At 31.8% G+C, this 24,045-nt stretch overlaps 4 protein-coding genes across 11 annotated transcripts in view; 1 reads left to right on the top strand and 3 right to left on the bottom strand.

Annotated features, from left to right (window-relative positions):
* Positions 1-582: 582 nt before the first annotated feature.
* LOC141451484 (facilitated trehalose transporter Tret1-like) lies at positions 583-13,290 on the bottom strand. Of its 3 annotated transcripts, none has more exons than XM_074122919.1 (7): positions 13,153-13,290; positions 5,694-5,811; positions 5,545-5,620; positions 4,634-4,769; positions 3,319-3,507; positions 2,891-3,180; positions 583-1,637 (listed from the first exon to the last, which is right to left on the bottom strand). In XM_074122919.1, exons 2-7 carry the CDS (start codon positions 5,774-5,776, stop codon positions 807-809), a joined length of 1,605 nt encoding a protein of 534 aa, XP_073979020.1. In that variant the 5' UTR covers positions 5,777-5,811; positions 13,153-13,290; the 3' UTR covers positions 583-806. The 3 variants fall into 3 exon arrangements, with proteins under 3 accessions (XP_073979020.1, XP_073979018.1, XP_073979019.1); XM_074122917.1 differs by lacking the exon at positions 13,153-13,290 and adding an exon at positions 9,213-9,352; XM_074122918.1 differs by lacking the exon at positions 13,153-13,290 and adding an exon at positions 9,098-9,236.
* Positions 9,416-12,911, top strand: LOC141451492 (PIN2/TERF1-interacting telomerase inhibitor 1-like). The gene is made up of 4 exons (XM_074122932.1): positions 9,416-9,557; positions 9,737-9,859; positions 11,518-11,662; positions 12,496-12,911. Exons 1-4 carry the CDS (start codon positions 9,485-9,487, stop codon positions 12,755-12,757), a joined length of 603 nt encoding a protein of 200 aa, XP_073979033.1. The 5' UTR covers positions 9,416-9,484; the 3' UTR covers positions 12,758-12,911.
* LOC141451489 (translational activator of cytochrome c oxidase 1-like) overlaps positions 12,855-24,045 on the bottom strand; it is a 61,819-nt gene continuing 50,628 nt past the window's right edge. Inside the window, exons 1-5 of one of the 5 annotated variants that reach the window (XM_074122929.1) lie at positions 14,882-15,115; positions 14,696-14,808; positions 14,479-14,612; positions 14,163-14,331; positions 12,855-13,373 (exon numbers count right to left, since the gene is read on the bottom strand). In XM_074122929.1, coding sequence (XP_073979030.1) covers positions 13,173-13,373; positions 14,163-14,331; positions 14,479-14,612; positions 14,696-14,808; positions 14,882-15,062 — 798 coding nt within the window. In that variant the 5' untranslated portion in view covers positions 15,063-15,115 and the 3' untranslated portion in view covers positions 12,855-13,172. Of the gene's footprint in view, positions 13,374-14,162; positions 14,332-14,478; positions 14,613-14,695; positions 14,809-14,881; positions 15,116-18,661; positions 18,759-19,607; positions 19,730-23,073; positions 23,186-24,045 lie in introns of those variants that run through there. The other 4 variants (XR_012456837.1, XR_012456838.1, XR_012456839.1 and 1 more) reach the window with 4 other exon arrangements.
* On the bottom strand, positions 15,248-18,167 carry LOC141451488 (uncharacterized). 2 transcript variants are annotated; one of them, XM_074122928.1, is made up of 3 exons: positions 17,323-18,167; positions 16,460-16,554; positions 15,248-16,377 (listed from the first exon to the last, which is right to left on the bottom strand). In XM_074122928.1, the coding sequence occupies exons 1-3, from the start codon at positions 17,576-17,578 to the stop codon at positions 16,342-16,344; spliced, it is 387 nt and encodes a 128-aa protein (XP_073979029.1). In that variant the 5' UTR covers positions 17,579-18,167; the 3' UTR covers positions 15,248-16,341. The 2 variants fall into 2 exon arrangements, with proteins under 2 accessions (XP_073979029.1, XP_073979028.1); XM_074122927.1 differs by having other exon boundaries at positions 15,248-16,554; positions 17,323-18,150.

Here is a 24,045-nt window from a genome sequence, read left to right on the forward strand (position 1 = left end):
GTACGAAAACCCCGGTATACGCCAAATCCCTCAAGAAGTGGCTAAAAAACTTAATTAAAAAAAAAGAAAGAAAGAAAAAAAGATCTCTCAAAACGATAATAACTAAATGTATAGAAAGGGATGATCGGCATTAGATTATCTAGGCTTCAGATTGGGAGGAAATCCAACCCTCCCTACATCTTCGCATATCTCGGCGGAGTTTTGTGCTCGGTAAGAATGACAAAGAAAAACGTTCGGCCAAATGTTTTTTTTTTCATACAATTTTTATTACAAAAGAGCTAATTTTGTATTGAACTAATACATTTTTCTAAATAAAAAAAAAATATTAAAAAAACAATAAAAATAAAATATATACAACTCAGAAATCAATTGGACATCAGTTATAAAAATTCGCAAAAAAAAAAGTATAAAATCTCATATATTTGAATGTCCATTATTACTTAATTATTCGTTGACTTAATTTAAAGGATTTGTACATTTTCCGTATTAATTATTGAACACAAATTCGCTTAAACACTGCGTAGTACATTTGAAAAATCAATCCAATGGAGAGTAGTGATGTGATTGCTTTGTTATGTGAAATATATCATTTTTTATTGTTATTTAACTTCAAGAATGTGATGTTAGCAAAGTTGATGCAATTTATTGCTTTTTCATGCGTTTTTATTTTAACTTCCGTTCAACAGTAGTGGACGGAAGCGGTTCACAATACAAGCGAATGCTTTGTCATATATTTTTCCACAATCAATCCTTATATAAATTTTGAAGCCAAGAAAAGGAGTCAAAAACATAGAATTCCAACACGTTTAATCAAAATATTTCGCTATTTCGGCAAAATTTTTACCAAACGTTTCCGGTAAGAAGAAATATATAAAAATAATCGCTATAACAGACATCACAGAATAACTAATAAAAACAAAAGGTAAAGTTATAAAATCTGTAAAAAAGGGAAATGTTTTTATCACAATAAATAGTATTATTGAAGAATAGGCCACAACTAGTCCACTTCCTGAAGCTCTAACCTTAGTAGGTAGTAATTCACCAATCATAGTCCATGGAATTACCATTTGTCCCAAAGCACCAGTACAAACAAACGCAAGCACAGAAATTAAAATCCACCAACTGTCAACGGCTAAATCAACATTTTCTACGATACTAGTTGCGTTTTCTGATTGCTTTAAAAGAAGTGCCGTTGAATTGTCCGCTTCAAATGGAATTGTAGATATATTATTTAAAGTTAAAAATATGGCAGTTGCAAGAGCTGATACTGCCATTCCTCCACTGGAAATTATTAGTAATATTCGTCTACCCATTTTTTTGGATAGTACGGCCGATATTAAACTCATTATAAACCTCAGCACTCCTAGGGCGGTTGTTGCGTGGTATTCATCAAATCCCATACCAAAATCACCACCAATTGTTTTAAAAATGTTTACAGTATAAAAAATCACAACGTATGTACCGCTAGTCTGCTGTAGAAAAAATAATATCACAAGTAACAACAAAGGTAAGTAAGAGGCCTTCTCACAGAATGCTTTAAGGAATCCTAGAGTAGTTGATGAATTTTCTTCTTGATTAACACCCTTGTTTCTTTCATCCATAACACCTTGAATCACTATCCATTCTTCGTCGAATAACTGAAAATAAATAAATAATTAAACTAGTAGAAAATATTTTTAATTTTTTTAGCCCATAAATAAAGCAATCTTCAAATAACTCACTTAAAAACCATTCAGGATTTCTTGGTGTTCAATTTAATAACTTCTAATTATTGTAAGTACTTAGGAATTGTTTTATTTCTAATTGAAATCAACCTGGAATTTGTAACTGAATTGTAGAGCCCAAGTGTTGTTGAGTTCTTAAGAGAAAACTTTTTTCATCTTAATTGTCTTAATCCCAATTATTTTTATTTTCCCGTTTTTAAAAAACTTTTTTAGAAATATTACTATTCTTTTTTAATTATTTATTTTATTAATTTTTTGCAAATAATTAATGGTTTATCGTACTATTAATACAATACAGAAACAGTAGAATTATTTCTATGTTTTAAATGCAAAATAATATCAGTTATCCTTCATTAAACTATGCAGAACTCCTTTTGCCGTTATATGTAATTCCTAAGAAAACACAAGTAAAAGAGAAATTGCTTCTCTTTCCAGTCAGCACTTCAAATAATGGTTGATATTAGGATTAACTTTCTCAATAAATACTGTCCTTATTTGGAAAAATTGTTGACTACATTTCACATGAAAGGTATGAGTAGTTTACATAAAGTTAAGAGAAAATCGTAGAGAACATTTTTAAATTTTAAAGAACATGAAGAATTAATTGAATTAAAATGTGGTTAGTTCTGGATAATACCTTTGATTTTATTCATCACAGCACTTTTTTTTTTTGTAACCACGATCATTTTTGGATTTTTATTTATCACTAGAGGTAGATGTAACCTGCAACATACAGTTAGCAAGTGTAGTGCGAAACGGTAACGTAAGTAAAGTCGAAATCTCTACATCAAACTGATCAATCTACCTCTGATGATGCAATAAATATGTGTACTATGACGGATAGAATCAAAGAGACTGACTAATAAGTTTACTTGGTTGAGAGAGATTATACTTTTGAAAATCTGACCACATCATTTCTCCCTCCGTTATTCTCAGATATTTGACTAGGTGTAATATTCAACTAGTATTTTATCATTGAATTTGCTGAATAATGATGCTGTTTTTCCCTAAACTAGCTCATCAAATCTTTCGAGATGTTTTTATAACCCCATTAACGGAATATGGGTGCAATCACGTAAGTTTTCCTATAGCTGCATTCTCTGTTCTCAGAATTCATAAAAGGATAATTGTTGAATATTTTATCTACGTATTTAAATTATTCTTACCCATTTAGTTCTGTTCAGGTACTCAACTTGACTTTTAATTTGTTTAGTTGAAGCATCAGTAAAATTAGCTAACCAATAAGGACTTTCTGGTATAAAAAATGACAATATCAAACTTATTAAAGCAAGCAAGCCATAAATTATAGCTGCAACATGCCATTCAATATAAACGCCAAGAATGGTAGCAATCAATATGCCAAGCGCTACGTTAACACTGTTCAATGACAGGAGCATTGGCCGAAACTGGGCATGAGATATTTCTGCTGTGTAAACTACACCAACTGTTGACATACCTGAAATTTAACGAATATTATAAAATAAATAGCAAGAAAGTGGATAAACATATATTTGGTAAGTTCACTTCTTTCTCAAAATTCTATCTCTACATCTACAAAAATCGAGTATAAAACGTATAAATTATGCATGAATACCTGCAGATATACCAGCCAGAATTCTTGCTACATAAATTGGCCATAGTGAATGTGTAGTGAAATAAATCATGATCCAACCAATCACAATTGGGCTATTCGTAATTATGCTAGTTTTCCTCCGTCCAATGTAATCCATTATTGGTCCAACAAAAAAGGCACCAATTGGTTGAGCAATGACAACCAAACTTGCTAAAAATTATTATTAATTTTAATTACATAAAACTAAAATAAAAAAACTTTATTTTAGATTTTATTTGTACATAATTTTATTTCAAGCGTTCAGAAAATTTTCAAAGGAAAGATTATGCTTCTAATCTAAACTGCAAGCCGAAAAAGTTGCAACATCTAAACGGAATAAAATTACAGTCATGAAACTTTGATAGTTTATTTAAGGTAACAAAATTAAGTTTAATAATACATAATACCACCGTGGACAACAATGGATCCTTAACACGACAAGGATTCTGATCTAAATGAGTTTATCGATCACACCAAATTTTATCATCTCCAGTCTTTCTGAAGGAGGCGATGTTCCTCCACTGTTTGCTGAGTGGTCTTAAGTGCCGACCCATCTATCCCTCAAATGTTCAGAAGATTAGGTTAAACAGATTGTGTCCTCGAAGTTTCGAAGTTTCTGAAGTAGGTAAATTGAGAAAGGACGGTAGAGAACCAAACTGAGGTGGAGATGTGATTCCAACAATTCTAGAATTCCCTTGGGTATTCAAAATTGGAGAGAGCTTCATCAACTAGGATTGCTGAAAGAACTATCTAAAAAGGCTATTTCTAAAAAAATCTATGTGGTTGAATCTAGGAGCTATGAAAGAATTGTAGGTTATTGATTTCGGTTCCAAGTCTAGAACTTTATTTACCTAATTTATTTACACAACATTTATTTTTAGAATTTTTGTTTCTATTTTTCCAGAAAACTATGCTACTCTCAATATTTTCGACTTAGTACCATACTGCCACTCCAGTAGGGTAAGAGACAAAAAACAAAAAATTTCTGGACGCTAATTGCAAGTTTTATCGCTCCTAACAAAAGTGCCAGCTGGACTTTGGTCCAGGATTTATGGAGGCAATCCTTAAATGACTCCTTCCAAAAAACATTTTAAATTTTCTTTGTTCTATACAGTGAACGTTCATGAAGGAACAGGTGAGCTGTGAAGACCAGTATTGTAAGCAAAATTTACACAATGCAACTTTATTATGTGCTTAAATAAAGTGAACGAACTTTTGAGAATAAATTAGAAAAGAAACGTCCTAAGGATCATCTTAAAAAGAAATAAAGTATGACAAATAAAAGTTTAACAATTACCTATCCATGATGCCTGAGCTTTTGTAAATTCTTTTATGTTGGGATCTTCTGCTAATTGTGGTATCAGAACACCTGAATAGGCCATATTGATCCCAACTTGAATTACCGTACTTAATGATATTACACTTGACAAAATCTGCAACAAGATAAGTTACAATATAATTAGTTACAATTGATAATCTCTTTTTTTTTTTTTTGGCGCATCAACAGCTGAGGTCATTAGCGCCCGGAGCTTTTTCCAGTGCACTGCCGGCCTCCGGACAGTGTTCTCTCGTTACAGACAACACTGTCCATCACCGGACAGTGAGCTGTAAGAAGCTCCTAGGAAGAGAAAATCTAAGGGTCAGCTGCTGGATTCGAACCCGGGACCTCCGCGTGGGAGTCCAGTATGCTAACCTCATAGCTAATCCCTTCCCTTGATAATCTCTCTTGGCAGTCGAAGAATTGAAACTTTTGTGAAATCTCTTGTCTTACTCCTATTGTTGTAATTATGCTTTAAATAAGCACTTAAAAATGCCATTCGGAGATACTCTTGAATGTATCATTGTACTAGGAGCTTCTACGAAGAAATGGTTGAAGTGTAGTTGTTAGATTGAGAAGGAAATGTCACAAGAATGTAAGTAAGCGGGATATCAAAAGGTTGGAAAAAATTAGTTGATAGAAAGATCAGTTGGCTTGTATTGTTTGGAACGTCTTGAATGAAAGATAATTATTACTTATTGTCAAACGTTTTGAATATGTAAAACTTAAGAGAGGCCATAGAAACGTTTGGAGTCAAAGTAAATGACGTCATGGTACATGAAAAAGAAGAACTTACAAATTTTCATTTTTTATTGCCTTGGGAAGAACCTTAGACTTTGTACTAAATTTTTCAAATTTATAAAACTTAATAGTGATAAATAGAAATTTACCTGCGGCCAGACATCAAACCAAGAAGGGTTTCGACGCGACGGCGTTGAGACAGCTGCTTCTGGATCCGATGGAAATCTATGACCACAAAATTATACAAAAGAAAGAAGCTAAATATTATAATACAAAATATTTCAAGGTCTAAGTGTACCTATATTTAACACTAGATTCACCATCTTCCTTTGGTTTTACTAGCATTGTAGTATTGGTAGTCATTAACTTTGTCGTTTCCATCTTTAGTCATTAAAATTCTGCTTTATAAGATTTAACTGTGATTAGAAAACAAATAACATTAAAATGATTAAACGACGTTTCAATGAATTTAAAATGGTCAACAATCAAATATATTGTAAATCGCTAAAAAGCAGTAAACTTTTCAAACAGCATATCTGAAGACGGCTGATACTAACAGCATTCCACACCAAACTGAAATGACAACTGTCAGCGTCAAGGTAATCGGAATATATCCCCACCATATTTGAGTTAAAATTCATATTAATTTATCTCAAACTACTAGCTAAAAGTACTAGTATTTAGCAATGGTAATATAATGTTCTTATCATACGTTTTTCGTTCTCAGCAGAGTTTTGTTATATTTGTGTGTGATAAAAGTTGTTCCACAAAATATATTTTCATCGAAATAGCCCAAAAACGAAATTTCCTAGGAAAATTAATTTCAATAAAACTGATGGAACACTCACATGCTTTCTCTGATAACAATTTTTGAGCTGTTGACTTAACATACCTTCAAATGCCCAAAACGATTTTACCAAAACAGATTCAAAAAATAATTATTCAAATTAAAAATTTTGATCTGAATACGAAGTTGAAAGAAAATTTAAGAGGCACTTAAAAAAAAAAATCTTAGTAAAGAGAAAAATCCATTCACAGTAATGTGGCACCTTCGGACACTTCAGTGGTACTTTCGGAAGTTCCTTCTAACTCTGAATTTTATAATATAAAATACGCATAGTCATACTATTCTGAAATAATACTGGAAATAAAAAAATAACCATCCCTCTACAAAGATCATATTATCCTGTGACAATTTCTGAAAAAAATAGTTGTGGGCCAACATTAGTGCAATGAGGTTTATAGAAAATAGCTTGTAACCTTTGAGTAAATAAATGAAAAAATAAAAAATCCATGAAGTCGAAATAGTGTTCATTCCAGTTGAGGAATTATCTTCAAACACAAATTTTGGAAAGGATCAATTCTTTTTCACCGCAGCGCTCGAACTCAAGCCTGACATTTAAAAAATGATCCGGGAGTTCGGATATGAGACTCTGTGTCACCCATCCTACTCTCCAGACCTCTCGACCACAGACTACCACTTTTTTAGACATTTGAACCACCTCCCAGCAAAAAAATAAAAATAAAAACGGAGGAAAAGGCTGTTTTAGAATTCGTAAATTCTAAGGACATCAATTTTTCTTCAGAGGGTTTACAAAAGTATATTAAGTGTAATGGAGACTATTTTCATTAATTAAATATTATTTAAATTAGAAATTTTTGTTTTTTAGTTTTTGCCCGTAACGTGCATTATTTTCCAGGCAACCCAATATTAATTTATAGATGTCAAGGTAATAATATTGACAGCGACATAGTAACATTTTAGTTTTTGAATTTTTTTAATAAATTATAAAAATGTTAAAATATTTTGAACATAATCAAAAAGGCCTATAGAAATTATTAAAATCTAACTGTAATAAAGAGAGGAACGGAATACATATCATTGTTTTTCTTATTAAAACAAGACATTCAATTAAATCTGTCAGATTTTGCTATTTACCCTAGGCTCAGGATACATTGACCTCTTTTGCTTTTCAGCGTTATGACGGAAATGTCAAAATGATATTTCATTGAATGTTTGCATACTATATGGCTGACCTTTGACGAATACCATGAATCATCTGTTTTGTTTAATAATAATAATAAAAAAATTATTTGTGAGTTGAATTTTATCTTATCAACTCTAGATTTGTTCATTCTTTCGTAGCTAGCAATCAGTACTTCTAAAATTAAATAGAATATCACAAAAAAAAAAATCTGCCTGCAAGGCACAATTGCACTCGTTGAAAAGATTTACTAAAGAATGAATTACACATGGTCCGAAAAATGGTTGAATAAAGCTCTTGAAATTTTCTCGGTTCGATAAAAAAAATATGGTGAGTTTATAAAAACTGAAATACGGATGCCATAAATAAAGAAGACAGAAAAGAAGTAGGTGTTCTAACTAATCTTCGGGTCATGGTGTGGACGCTACCTGCATAACCGGCGTGAAACCTGATATAGTCTGTCTACTGGATAACACTAGTTTATAACGCACGTATACAAATATAACAAAAACAAAACTTCATTGATAGCTGCGCGAATATTGTGCACAATCTTGCTCCTGGACATTTAACGCATTGCCAATGTTTCAAATTTATCGAAAATCAGTTAGCCGTAAATACGACTTTAAATGCAATAAAGCAGGCTTTCTGACCAACACTACCTGAGTCTATTAAAACCTCATGAATCTAAGCAGAAAAAAAAGAACGTACAATCATAGGGCAAATACATAAGAGATTAGATAATTTCTCGAAAATGGATTATGAAAAAATTTCTTTTATGAGAAAATTCACAAATAGAAAAATGTTTCATTTAAGTCCTTCCGGGCTTCTTATTTTCTTAAAATTCTACATTTTTGCCAGATTTCTACTTTTCCCAGTGGCCGTGGTGTGGTGTTAGAAAACAACCATCGTAAGTGATGCGGATTGTTAAATACGACTAAAAAGTTTTCGCTAACTAATGGATAGGAGTGGAAGTTAAGGGGGAAACCCTGAAAGATAAACAGGTTCTACAGGTTGGAGATAGGTGCAGCTTGCTAGATTCTCGCTCAGCAGAACAAAAAAAAAAGAAATAAAAAAAAAAAATAAATAAATAAAATGGTAAAAGATCAAACGAAACACTATTTGGGGAGAAAATGAAAAGGAAGACCAAGAAATTTCTTGTTAAAAAAATTATTATATTTCTATTTTTACCTCACTGTAAACCTTACTGGTTACCTTACTGTAAACTGAAACGGCACTTTAAAATATTAATACAGAAATGTCTGCAATTTTGAATCGAGTTTACGCTGACAAGCAATATACATATATGTAGTAGATTAATGAGAAGAATTATAATAGAGAATGACAAATTAATCGCTTTTTAAGGCATACGTAAACTTTATCACGTATACCTTTACTTTACTTACGACTTTGAAAGCAAAAGAACTTTATTAGGAATAAAATAGTCTTCCCCCCTCCCAGTCACCTTGTCACACAATAACGCAGGAAAATTATGAACTGGACACATCGAACAATAATAAGTCAAATTAACCAGTACCAAGCAACATCATATTTACTATGCCAAAGAAGTAGAAAATTCAACCAAAAGTTATCCAAATTGTTCGAAAAATAAATAAATCAAAAAAGAGATCACAATAAAACTATTCCTAAAGCTTTAGGAAGAACATTTATATTTCTAATGATTTTAAAGATTATAAATTTAAAATAAAATGTATATTACTCATTCAGTTGGTAAGTTGAACAACTTTCTTCACCAATGATTTCTCGATGAAGATTGTGATCTTAATTGTACTTAAGAAATGTTGCAAAAAAAAAAATTAAAAAATATTACTCACTGTAGTGGTTATAATATAATCTGTAATGTAGATTACGAAACATACAATGGCTTAAATTCACTAATTACTAAACTAAATAAAAATAAATGTGTGACGTGCAAGCAAAAAGCACGAAGGGGCACTTGGAGCTCATGCACCATTGTCGAGGCACACTGTTAAACAGAAAAGGTTATGATAGTTAAAAGGTTATTGTTTCAGTAAATTAGTTGCATGGTGTGACGGTTAAAAAGTATTGATTTGGAAGAAATAAAGTCTTTAATAATCATTTCAATATGTCTATGCTAGCCGAGAAACGACGAAAGCAGACTTGGATTTTAAACCCAAGATCCACGGCTTGGAGTGAAGGTAAATAATAAAAACTTGAATTAATTTTTTTGGGTTTTAAATTGTATGTTATAATTTTGTATCATTATAAATAAAAATAACTATAAGTTAATTAACGTACAAGGAACTAATTCTTGGTGACTTGTTTAATTTGGTTTGATATTTTGTATTTGATCTTTACAATAAATGATGTTTTGTAGATTCTAGTAAATATGGTCAAAGAATACTTGAAAAAATGGGTTGGAAGCCTGGAAAAGGTTTAGGTGTTAATGAACAAGGAATTGTAAATGCTTTACGAGTAAAGTACAAAAGCGATTTGAGAGGTAATTATAAAATATATTTCCATATTACTTTTAGTGACTCAGAAATAAGTTGGATTAAAAGTAACTTTCCGTAATTCTTGTATATAGGCAAGAGATTAGGTTAGTGATGCCCCAGCCTTATCCTTGAAAACTTAACTATAATTTGCAATAAATTGTATTGTTTGAGATAATCAATCTGCGTGGATGAGCCAGATAGTAATCAAGACTACGAAAAGGTTTTCAGATTTATCTTAACTTTAAAGTTTTTATTACCAATTAAATTATAAGAAGCTTTAGTTCTTGCATTTATATCTAAATCAAGTGATTTTAGTAGGGAATGAAAAATTTGTGTCATCTCGGAAAGTTAATTATATGTGCTTACTAGTTCAAAGAATTTCAGTAACTACTTGAATCGAAAATTGAGCCGAAAGGAAGTTTGGCAGGCCAGATTCTCGGATTTGCCGATGATATCGCAATTCTCGTAAGAGAAGAGTTTTCTGTCCTTGAGAGAAAAATCAACAATATTGGGCTGCAATAAGGAGTCGAAGACCAAGTACTTGGCGGTATCAACATCCGAAACAAGAAGACCGCGTATTTGGCCATGAATAATTATACTTTTGGAGCCCTCGAATGTTACTGTGGAACCGAAATAAACAGTCAAAACAAAATTAATGATGAGGTAAGAAAAGAATTATGGCTGGTAACAAAGTATATTACGGCGTCGTCTTAAAGTTGTTCAAATCAACTCTTATCAAACAAGTATCATATGAGACAAGCATAGAATATACTCGTAGTACATTAAAGCCGAAAGAGTTGCACAAATATGCTCTTGATGTTTTATGTAAATACTTGATGTCAGGACAAGGGAAATTCCTGTTCTTAGATCACTTAGAGACTAATGTCCCTGAAGAAGAAAGGAGTTTTTTCTTCTAAACTAGCTCAACGATCCATGGTGCACTTTGGCCTCCCTTAGAATTCCTCTCCTAGTATCACTACTTTTTGTCTCTATTCGGTCACTCCGATTTTATACGGATAATCTATAAATGATGAGTTTATTTGAAGAAGTTTAAGACGCTGTAATATGCTTTGTTACCAGCCATTATTCTTTTCTTACCTTATCACTACCTTTGTTTTCGCTGTTTAAAAACTAAAAACAAAAACCGTCACTTAAGGACATCCGTGGAAGAACTTATTCGAACTTATTATGTACTTTGACTGAAGAGACCTACAGATGAGGTTTCATTCGATTTTAGCGTCATTCGCTGTTCTTTCTTTATGTCCAAGTTAGTGAATATTGTAACGTTCATAATTTGGCTTTAATTAGTTCTGAAAAATATTCTTAAAGAGTGAAAAACTCAATGAATTAATCTAGAAACAGAAAGATTATTTCATGTTCTTCATAACCACAAGATTAAACATCCTAAGTTTAATTTGATTCGCAAAGTTTTAAAATGTATTGAAAAAATATCCATTAAAACTGAGACTATATTAATTAGTATTTAATATTATGTTAAAATGTGTAAAGTAATAAAGTGACGGTGCTATAACTATAATACTAATCCTGTTAGGATGCCAAAGATGATAAGCACAGGCAAAAATTTTCAAATTACGTTTATTTGAAATCAGAGGCAACAACCTGACAACTTGCACCATAATTGATTTTTTTCTTTCTGTTAAAGGTTTAGGATGTGATAAAAGAGTAGAAGAATGGACAAAGACCCAACAGGAATTTAATTCACTTTTAGGGGAACTTACTGGAGGTGAAAAAAATAGTACAGTAGGTTCTCTTGAGAAAACTTCGAAAAAAGTAAAAAATAGAGTGCAGTAAGTAATATATTTATATTCTATGCTTTGTTTTAGTAAGTTGGCAGCAGCTTCAAAATATTTTATTGTTAATATTATAAATTTTTTTGGTAATTAGTACCTAAGTAAGTAAGAGATGTAAGTGGTGCATGAGGAAACAATGGTCCAGCTATAAATCTCAAAACAAGTGTTGATGTTCAGCTCCAAAGAAGTCTGAGAGCCACTGGTGATTGGGTCAGCACGGTGGACTGTCAAACATTGTTATGGAGACGAGAGAATGTTAAAGGAACAGCGCAATATGTAATTTGTTGTCTTGGAGAGTTGATGAACATGTTAGGTTTGTCACGAACAAAAGGAGCATCCACTATCTACCGGAAAAGTTTTGATTGCAGTGTCTGAATGGTTCGTACGTTTGGCTGATCGCTAAAGCTCCAGCTCGTGAGTTTAAATTGGTTTGGGGCAGTAGATTAATATCAGTTATGCTTTTTGAGCAATAGAGAGTTATCCAAGTGTCACGTAAAGCAGTTTTGTATGTTGTTTTTTTAATGTTGAGCGTGGGTTTTGTGGCATTTTATATATAAAAAGCCCCTTGAAACATCTCCAGGTCAGTAAGAGGAAGATTGCTATTCAAGAAGACAGGACTCCTGGAATGTAAGTGACGCATTTCTGTGGGTTCATTTTAATTCAGAATTTCTTACTTCGCTCCAAATTCTGTCTTATTATAGAGAGTCATTGGCTTAAATGAAACTGGTCTTAAACGTGTGGCTACTCAAAAGAAGTATTGAGTATGTGTAGTGAGTAAATATCAAATAAAATTATTATGTTTATTGTAACTGTATTTTTTTTTTTTTTAGTTATCACAAATTCACTCGGGGAAAAGATCTAAGCAGATATTCAGCTAAGGATCTAGAATGCGTTTTGGGATTAAATAGTTTAATTAGTTCAAAAGATACCGCTGAAGAGTCAGTTAATGATTTGAATAGTGAAACTCAAAATTTAGCGAGTTGTGATAGAGACTTTTTAAATAATCAAGAAAAAGATGAGACTGTATTAAATGAAAGCAGTCAAAATAACTTTGAATCGACTAAAAAAAAAAAACAAAAGAAAAAAACGTAAATTAGTGGAGAATGGACCATCATTCACAGAATTCTCGTTGGAAGAAGTAACAGAAAATTATGAGTGTATCAACGTCGATGCGTAAGAAAAAAAAAAAAAAAGAATGATGTATTTTTATTAAAATTAATTGAAATTATGAAATTTATACATAAAAGAGCGTTTCAATTTGAACCTTGCTCCCTCTCACTATTAATCAATTTATTTATAGAAAAAATAATACAAGAAAAGCCCCTACATAAATCGAAATGTAACTTTTTTGAATGCTTTCATTACTATCGCAATGACAGGGCCCTTAATTTAATAATATGATTTGTGTCGACCATTACTTTAAAGCTGTTCCCCATAATATTTAAAAAAAAGTAAAATATTTAATAAACATTTTTATAAAGACTAACAGCCATGTATTTGTTGACAGTTAGGCAATATTATCATAAATATTTACAATATCTGGATGTTCTTCTAATTTATCAATTAATTTACTTATTCCTTCTAATTGTTCATCGGTTAAAACAACTTTCAGCTTTGGTACAAACTCAAATTCTGCAGATTTTATGTTATATTTTAAAGATTGCAGTCTTCCTTTAACTATATGCATTTGATCTACATTACAAACAAACTGAAACAAAAATGTATATTTTAAAACAAAAATGATTGTTTAAAGTATTTCAACTTAATCTAATTGAAACCACACCTTAACTTATTATATTTTGTTCAAATTTGTAACAGTGCATTGAAGAGGATTTCATACCAGGTTGATTAACTGACTATATTATCCCCAAAAGTCTGTTTAATTATACCTAATAGACAGCAGAATAGCTTCTTGAATTTGCTATTACTTTTCAAAATAGTCGCCTGGGAGTTTCAATTAATTGCAAAATATATGCTACGTGCCAACAATTTTAAGTGAACCTTTTTTCAGAGAATATAAATGTTGGTGGGTTTTAGGGAAACTATGACCACATTCTTAAAAAAAATCTCTTATTAGATCAGATAATTCAGAAAACGCGGCAAGCCACTTGTCTTTCCCATTGACTTCAGGCCCTTGGCGTACCTTGAAAGAAGGTCTGAAGGATTGATTTGTATAACTAATAAATGTACAATAAATGTAATTTATTGTGGTTTAAAAAAAACCACATTTCTCGCCGAAGTAGATACAGGAATATAGAGTTATTTGAATGGAAAACATTTTTTTTTATTCATCTTAATACATACTTAAGACAAGACGCGATATGAATGTGAGATAGAGCACTGAACATAATGAGTGCGTTTTTCGAAAAGGCTTGCTGGGTCAACCCCATTTTTCAGGATTTACTAGTATTTGGCTAAGCAAAGGCCGCAAACTTTCATTTTCAAATTGCACCTGAAATAATGATTACGTTGAACATACGACAATATTGCAATATACCTTAAAAACACCATCTTGTATTTCACAGGGTGAAACCTCTTCGGCTCCGCATTCAATCGCATGGTCCTCAATTATTTCAGCAGAGTTTGTAATATATTCAGGGGGTTTTGCACTGATTATCCCTTTATGATGGAAATTATGTTTGAGACTACTATTTGCAAAAATAGCACTGAAACGACGATAATATTTAGGGTTAAAATTCATACATTTATTATGACTTACAAAACAACTATTCTTAAAGTTAAGTCTTAAATCAATACTTATCAAACTTTATAAATTAAATAGGAAAATTAAGTTCTACACTAGTCATAAGTACTTGTTTTTACGCAGAATTGGAGCTATGGAGTCTTTTGTTCTCTTTAGATTTTCAGTCCAGGCAAGAGCAATAATTAAACTGCCATTTGGTCCACGAATTTCATACCAGACACTCTGTGCTTTAGATTTATCTTGCTGAAACGAATTAAATACAATTAAAACTTTTTCTGTAGGTAGCAAAAAAGAGCTTGTTTTAATTTACTTAAGTATTCTCTTACCTGAACGGATTTGATACAATTATTTATTGATGTTACCGGCATTGATTGTTTTTTAGCGACTTCTATAGCTTGTGCTAGATGTAAATTACGATCTGGATTTGAGCTTCCTCCTTCTACAGTTATTATAGATACTTATACATTTGATACAAAATAAGTCACGTCTCAATAAGCTACTTTACTTCATACCTTGAATAGCAACTTTTATTCTTTGGCACAGTTTCATAAATAACTTCGATTTCTGACCATCTTTGGCTGCTTTTATGTGTTTAATGTTAGCCCATTTACTATGCCCGGCGTTTCTTTTGATTAATAATAAACTGCTAATTTCGATTGTACAGTTCTGAAGTGACCTTATAGTGCAAAACATCTTTTTTCTCGTAAACTTAACAAAACTACTTGATACATTAGTAGGAAGCTAACCTATCAATTGCCAATACAAATTTTGAATTGCTAATTTTATTATAGTTTAAAATTAAAAATTTTAATTTTATTAAAAATTAATTAGCTTATACCTCTATCTTTCTTTTCTTAAAAGTAGATACAAAGATAAAATGGATAAAAAGACATTTACTCAAATCTATAACAATTTTTTACAGTGAGGGGGACATTTTATTTCCACTGTGGTTCACATATGAAGAATACTGAATACTTGAAAGATGACGGTAGGATGTTCCATCATTTCATCAGGATAAAAAGAGTACGGATTCGTTTTCATTTTAAATAATTATTCTGATATCTTTTCTAACCTTGAGGATTTCAGATGTTTTTTTTTCGTTTTGATAACAAAAAACTTCTTCAAAAAAACAAAAAAAAGTAGGTGAGCAGTTTCAATAATTTTCTGTTCTGGCTGTTTAAAAAAAAAAAAAAATGCACTCATTGATCTGATGGCATTTTCAATTTATAAAACCCAGCTAGAATGAAAAAAAAAATTAAAGAAAATAGGCTGGTTACTGTAAAATATGACAGAATGTATGTGAAACGACTGTTAAAAAGTATTGCAGTTGACAGAATACCAGATCCCAACGCTAAACCAAAAAGATGAAACGCTCGAGTCATCGCTCTCAAGTCTGGAGGTGACTGCGTGTAAACCAATGCATGCATGGGTACCCAAGCAAATGTATCTCCCAGTGCGCTAAAAAAAAATTGAAGTACTATCCAATGAAGGGTAACAGAATATGCACTCACCACTTCATACTCTCTCAGTGAAACACCTGATTCGTTGAAATAGATTAAAATACTGTAAATCCCTCCATTTTTTAATTTCTTGGTAAGTTCTTTACTATTATTGAGATATATATTATATCTTCCTGGATATTTAACCTTGAACACTGTTCTTTTAAACACTTTGGGTGATTGTTTTGTTGCATTCCAGTAATGTTGTGTAGTATTAATCTTAATGACGGTATCATAGCATAATTCATCGCCACATAAGAAGACTACTATAGGATGAACATGAAACGGTTTTCTTTCTGGAGCATCATCTTGAATTTGGACAAGTTTGTCCCTCATAATTATATAACTTACTGTTTTACCTCTTACAGCTTTAATATGAGATGTCCAATTTGGACAACCCTGTGTTGCTAGGTAAATAAGTTGCTGGTCGTTAATTGTTTCCAAATAATAAAAGGTTTTCATTTCATAGGCACTCATTGTAATTTTACCGGTCCAATCGCTGTCAAGAACTGTTGGAACAGGAAGAGAATTATAAAATCGAATAGATGAAGTGCCAAAGTGGTAATAAGATTCTCCTTGTTCAACGGCTACCTGTAGAAACGTAGATATGCTTGAAGCTATAAACATGAATACGAAACCAGCGCCAATCCACTTTAAATAATCATTCCATATTTTTTTGAGCGGGACTATAAACATATATACAATCGGTATTAATATTAAATTAAAAAACGTATTTAAAAGAATAATATCTTGTGGAGGAAGATCAGTGAAATAATCTGCTTGCAGGTATATGGCCTGCATGACCCAAATTGTATTTATCTGAGCTCTAGTTATCCAATACGCTATGAATGACAATATTAAAGGCACTAGATCGTGCATTCTTTTAGCTGTTTTTATAGAAATTCGATCATAGTGATCATCAGCGTAGTCAAGAATCTGTCGTCTTCTTTCATCATGATATCTTTTTCTATTGCATATATATTGCCCATAGGCAAGAAAATTTAGATGGATTTGCTGCTCCACTACTTTGTATTTAATGTTTCTAAACTGAAATTTCTTTCTAAATATTATTATTAAGAATAAATATATTGAATCAGTAAACACGGATGCGATAAAAGGTACTGCAATGATTTTATCTTCGATACTCGACACCCTTCCTAGTTGCAATGAGAAAAGCAAAGTACCGATTAAAAAAGAAAAATTTTTTAACCAAAAAACAATTATATAAAAATCTCTCAATTCTGTCTCTTCTTCGGGTAAAAAAAATTGTTCTGAATAAAGTGGAATTGCACATCCCATGCCAAACGAAGCCATACTGTCCATAAAGATTGCTACTATAAGCAATAATCTTTTCTGTTCAATTGTAATCGATGTAAGAAGCACTGCTGAACATTGGATTGGATTTATGATGCAGCAAATAAGCGTGAAACTCGCTATATAAACATAATACTTACCGATATATGAATCGGCTAACCAACCTCCCAGTAAGTAGAAAAATCCTCTACTAAATATTGATCCATGTATAATAAAAATAAAATGGATAAAATGAAGCTCGAACACTTCCATTGCTAAACTTAATACGGTGGTAGAAATGCCGGCCAACACTGTATTGCGTAAAAATTCCATTGGCAGCACAATCCATATTATTGTCGGAAAGTTTGGACATTTAGAAAATAATCTGTGTACAGGTTGTATCGCTCTTGCTAACATGGTTAAAGCAGTACAGTTAACTAATCTTACTATTTTTGTCGTTTTTATCCCGATTTTAAGCAAACAGAAAAAAAAAAACTAGTTCGTATGGTTCTTTTTCTTCACTTAGCAATTGCCAATCTAAATAAATAAGTGAAGTTCCAGATATTTCATAAACAGCTGAGATATTTTATGAATTTTAACTTTTTCTTACTGTAGATTTCTTAAGGGAAGTTTTATTTCTTGATAGTATAGCGACTTTTCAATCATTTAAATTAATTTTTAGTTAAAAATCGATTCGAATATTCCATTTTTTGAACTTTCTGCGATTTGTTTCTTTTTAAATTATGTTTACCAAACGCTCATAGTCAGTTAAACTTTCTCTCCTTTGCGCGCTCTTTTACTCTCTTAAATTTACAAACCAACTTGTGAAAATCACTTTATTGGACCCTGAAGACCTCAGAACGGATATTTCCAATAAAAACTCGTATTTTGAAAAAAACTTCACTATTGCAAAACTTTCTCTTAATACTTACTACTAAAGAAATAAGAAAGAAACATCTTGGATGAACAAATGACTTAAGAAAATTTTACAAACTTATAACTTTTAACAAAAGTTAGTTTTTTTTTTTTTTTTTTTTTTTTTTTTTTTTTTTTTTTGTTTGTTTGTTGGCTTCCTGTCTGTGCAGATTAGCCAGGCAAAAGTTAGTTGAGAACAATGTTAAAGAGATTACTACAACCACGTGGTTTTTTCCACGTTACCGGTGTTACAGGTGGTTTTCGATAACCACCCACTGGAGTGTCTCATAAGAAAAATTACTGTACCGTTCCTCCATCTCAAATTTCAGGAAAATTGGTTAACCAGAAAAGTGATTTTACGGAAAAGAATTAATGTTATTTTGAATTTTCTTTGAAAAGTTTTAATCGAATTCGATTTCTCTTAAAATTGGTATGGTAGTATCACTCTTTAATAACATATGAATCTCTGAAAACTTTGATATTCTATAGGACTCCAGTGGGTTAGATTGTATTTTAAAAATTTGATTAAAAGTTTTAAAATAATGGGGACTGGCAGTAAAAAATAATCCATAAAAGATAAAATACCTTACAATCCCGTACGCCAGGTAATTATGCAAAAGTGGCAAAGTTTAAATATGGAGTTCACCCAGGAAACATCCGATTGTGTGACTGGTGGTGTACACTAAAAATCAAACAAATTAAAAGTGTTTATTTCGGTTGATTTTCACCAGCGGACCTAATTTCGCGATTCAATCCCCTTAACTGGAATAGAATTTTCAGTTTTTCTCAAAAGTGGCTCCTATGAATTTCTTTAAACTTTGTACACACATTGTGCTTACGTAAATACACAACTTTCATTCGAAATAAACCAATATATAATAAATAAAATATTATATTATTATTGGTAATTTCCGACAATACTTAATTTACAATTTTGCTAATGTTCGTAAAAACTGAGATTTTTTTTTTTAAATTGGCAGTGTGAAAATAATATTTAAGTTAGAATCTTGATAATTGCAGTAAGAGTAAGTCGTGTGCATGTTTAATTAAAATCTTTATTAATTTTATTATAGTCATATTAGTAAGTTTAAGATTACAAAAAATCATAGAAAACAACAAATCATTAGTTCACTAAGCCGCCGATAGATGGCACAAGCATTCACTGGTATTCCCTTTTCGTTTGGCCAAGTTTTGTGATTAATGTGTCCAGAGCTGAGTTTAATTTTTTATTATTTCTTAATTTGAGCCAAACACTCCTATTTTGCTTTCACTTCTAATAAAATACTTTTGGGCGTGAGAATTTATTTTTTATGGTGTTCACTATGACCAACATGCAGGACTTAAGGGTATCATGACCTCAGAAATGTGTCCCCAAAACAATACTTCTATGTCTACTGTAATTAGTTTCCTCCTCGGTTATTGGAAGTTATTCTGGCGTTAACACTGGCACAACTACCTCTTACCTCAATTAGTAACGAAATTACAATTTTCTTAAAAATTACAAATACGTACTTCTTTTTTTTACAGATACCTCTTTAAGACTTGTGTTAATAGTAGACAACGTCCGGCAGGGGCAACGAATACTCCAGCAAACTCAGGATAATCTTTCAGAATGGTCTTTACAAACTGGTTTGGGATTTTCTCCAGGAAAAACTAAATGAAAATAGATCCGTGTTACATTTATGAATTAAGAACAAGCCTAAACACTATTATTTTGGACTTATTCAGATTAATTTTCAAATTCCAAATCGCTGAGTATTCCCTAAGCCTATCATTAATTGAAGCACACCGGGATTAGAACTAAGGAGCACCATGTCATCTGCATATAATAGACATCTGATTTTATCAATACTTATTCCTCCACCAATGTATTCGGGCAACTTATTGTCACACAGAGAGAATATGACAGGTGAAAGCAGACATCCCTATTTAAAGGCCTTGTTTAGTTTTGAAGCTTGGTGTAACCCCATCTCTAACCCTTACCGATAAAATATAAGTATAATATTTATAATCATATTTAATCGAAATCTAATATTCAATACAAATTCACACATAATTTCTATTTGTATTTTGGTTAATACATATGCAAAAAATAAATAAACAAATAAAAGCCTTTGTTTTTGTAATCAATTAAGATTTGAAAAAAAATGGAAACAATAGTAGAAACAGATAAAAATCTAACTGATAGTGATACCAAAGAGGTCAAATCGATAAGTAAAACAAAAAAACAACCTACCAAAAAAAAGAAAGTACAAGATAGTAATAAACCAAAACGTCCATCATCTACCTATATTCTATGGTTGAAAGAATCTAGAGCAAAGATTAAAGCTGAAAATCCTGGTATCTCGTTCAGCGCTCTAGCCGCAAAAGCTGGTGAACTGTGGAAGACAATAAAAGATAGAAGTGAATGGGAGGCGAAAGCGTTCAAATTAAAAGAAGAATATTTCGAGGCTATGACTAAATTCAAAGCGACCGACAGTTTATCAGGGGACGCTACGAGCAGTGTTGAAACTGTATCTGCAGCTGAGGTACCAGTGAATGCGGAGATAATCAGTACCCAGCAGCACACTAGTACTTTAGGTAATAATAACCTGCAAAAGAGTTACCTAAAAAACCAGGATCTGGTAAAAAGAGAAGAAAGAAAGAAATACACTGATCAATAGATCAGTAAACAATATTCACATAAATTTTAGAGAAAGATTCAAATATGTGCATAGAAAATTTACAATTCGGTGAAGAAATAAAAAATAAATAATAACTCTTTATTTCTTTTTAAATTAAATTAAACTCAGGCTGAAATTCAGGGTTAATGTAGGGGTTAAATGTAGAGTAGGGTGTTTCAAAAAATGATGACTTTTAAATTTTAAAGAGCGCCGGGCGGAAAATCAAAGTTCATTTAAAAACAAAAAGTTTCGTCCATATTAGAGCGAAATCGATTAATATTTAGAGGTCGCTACCATCGATCAAAAAATTTTTGTTTTGCTTTTTTTCATAAAAAATCCTTATTAAATGTTTTGTATCTTCTAAAATTATTAGCAAAACATTTAATTGATCAAAGTTTATTTAAATATAATTTACTATAAAGGACAATGCAGTTTGGAATCATTTTGATGGCCTTTTTATTTTCAAAGTTATGAATAATTAAAGAACCTGTATTTTTGAAAAACAAAATATTAAGAAAAATATACATTTTTGAAAAATTTCGATTAAATAACGTTAAAATCACTTCATTTTTTATGTATTTCGTACAGAATTTAAAAAACAAATAATTTTGGTTACTGAAACGTCTAAATTAGGGAATATTTTGCATTTATTGTTATAATTTGAAATTGATTGATTGATAGTAAATTAAATGCAAAATATTCCCTAATTTAGAAGTTTCAGAAACCAAAAAAGGCCATCAAAATGATTCCAAACTGCATTGCCTTTATAGCAAATTATATTTAAATAAACTTTGTTCAATTAAATGTTTTGCTAATAATTTTAGAAGATACAAAACATTTAATAAGGATTTTTTATGAAAAAAAGCAAAACAAAAATTTTTTGATCGATGGTAGCGACCTCTAAATATTAATCGATTTCGCTCTAATACGGACGAAACTTTTTGTTTTTAAATGAACTTTGATTTTCCGCCCGGCGCTCTTTAAAATTTAAAAGTCATCATTTTTTGAAACAGCCTAATGTAGAGGTTAAAGAGAACCCAAAGAAAGTTGTCTACCAAAATAATATTGCAGGGGCCAAGCCATTCTAAGCACTACAGAGCACAGTAAGCTCTCGACATCTAGCATCAGCACTATCTATCAACACGACAGTCAAAACAATAAGGTAGTCTTTCAATAACTTTACAAATAATACTTATTTCCACTTTTTTTTTTGAAATCCTTCCATAATAAAATTATAAACGTTTCCTAGAGTTTATTGATATTCACAAATCATACTTCTCTCAATTGTACATTTGAAGAATGCAGTGGAAATAAGGTAATAATTGGAAGTTTTGAGATAAGCTTTATAGTTTTCACGTCTCGTTCATATCAGCAATGAGGAAGTGCAGAGGAACTCCAGTAATACGAAGCCCAAGGAAACAAGAAGCGAAGGCCGTCTAAGTAAGGGTTGATCACTAAAATGCAAGATAGGCACATAGCGGAGAGCTGTTAAAATCTAGGCGAATGATCCTTGGAAATTCGAGCAAAAAGCAATTTAATAAGCAAAGCTTGTGTAATTTACACATTTTAATTTCAGCGGGGTATAAAAAGCACCAGCGGTAAATGATCCGACTGTGCTGATAACGGGTATGTTTCATTAATTGCACTGTAATGTAATGCTAAAAAAAGTTAAATCATTTTAAATTTGTCGGAAGGGTACAAATCAGCATCGTATGTTTTAGAGTTGTTGTTGGAAATGTTGATGCACATTGGCAAATTGTGTTTCTAACGTCGAAGTTGTATTTATGCTACGGACGTTTCGGCACAGAGCAATTGACTCATGCCACATTGTTTGCGCTAAGTTACAGCTGATCACAAACGAATATGAAGTTTGTGCTGGAGTGTTTTCATTACATACACATTCCTAACATGCACATAAACACAATGGAATATTTTCTAAAAATATTTTTATTGACCATTGGATTTTTTTATTTCGAGCTTATGTAAAAAATGCCAGTGAAAATAAACATTCAGTAACCAATCAAAATGTTTAGTTTCTTGTCTTCTTGTCTATGCAAATAAGAGGAAGTTGGTAAGTAAGAGTTGTGTACAGTCAGTTCTGAAAAGAACAAAGTTAAAAGTAAATAGGAACACAATACCAGATGTTAGCCTATGTACAATACCCCATTTATGGTCACTAAAATGGAGACATCATTAGGGAGGTATTGTAGTCCAGTCACTTGTCGATTTAATGATTTGTAAATATGTACTACCGTCCGGCTTCAACAATTTAAGTAATAATCTCTGGTTAAATAAATTATACATTTTTAATACGAATAATGGGGGCATGCTTACCCGTAAATTCTGGTTGATACTGCTTCACGGAAGAATGACAAAGTTTATTAATCCGCACATCAGAAATGCATAAATCTCATCCTGGAAGATAGTTGTCCATCGCTACGAGATCCTGTAATGAGTATTTATTCATTTAAGCATTTGTTAAATACAACAATTAAGTTAAATGCCTTGAACGAAACCGTCAGGTGAGTTTTGGAAAAAAACTAAATTCAATTAAGTAGTAAACAAACATGCACAGAACTACTAGAAAACGGGAAACAGCAGTGAACAAAAAGAACTAACTACCAACAAAATGATTGATTGTAATATTAATACAGGGTGGGGGGCAAAAGGTATGAACCGGTTTTAAAGGGATGTAAAACAAAAACAATTCAACTTACAGAAATTATGTTCATATTGTTTAATTCAGTACAGAATCTAGTTTTTTTACATTAAGTTTGAAAGATGATATCACGTAGCCGCGATGCACTCTTGAAGGCGAATTCTGAAGTTTTCAACCGCTCTTCTGCACATTTCGATGGGCATTGCCGTAACTTCCTCTCTGATTCTGCCCTTAGTGACTGTATGGTGTGCAGTATCCCAATTTGGGATTATTGGTCCTTACTTTTTCGAGAATAATGGGCGAACCGTCACAGTCACCGCTGAGCGCTATGTGACAATGTTGGAAGAGTTTTTTGAACGTGAGCTGGAAGAATTGAGGGAAGCAACTAATCTGGGAGACATCTGGTTCCAACAGGACGGGGCTACATCCCACTCTGCTAGGATTTCAACGGCGAGATTGAGGCAAGTGTTCCCCCAGCGCCTCGTCTCTTTAAGGGGTGATGTGGAGTGGCCTGCGCGCTCACCAGATTTGAGCATTTGTGATTTTTTTTCTTTGGAGGTACATAAAGGAAAAAGTTTTTAAACATCGTCCACATGCCCAGGAAGAACTTAAGGACAGAATCAGAGAGGAAGTTACGGCAATACCCA

Source organism: Rhodnius prolixus, unplaced genomic scaffold, assembly GCF_049639745.1.
Source record: "Rhodnius prolixus isolate KJV_2025 unplaced genomic scaffold, Rpr scaffold_8, whole genome shotgun sequence".
NCBI lineage: Eukaryota > Metazoa > Arthropoda > Insecta > Hemiptera > Reduviidae > Rhodnius > Rhodnius prolixus.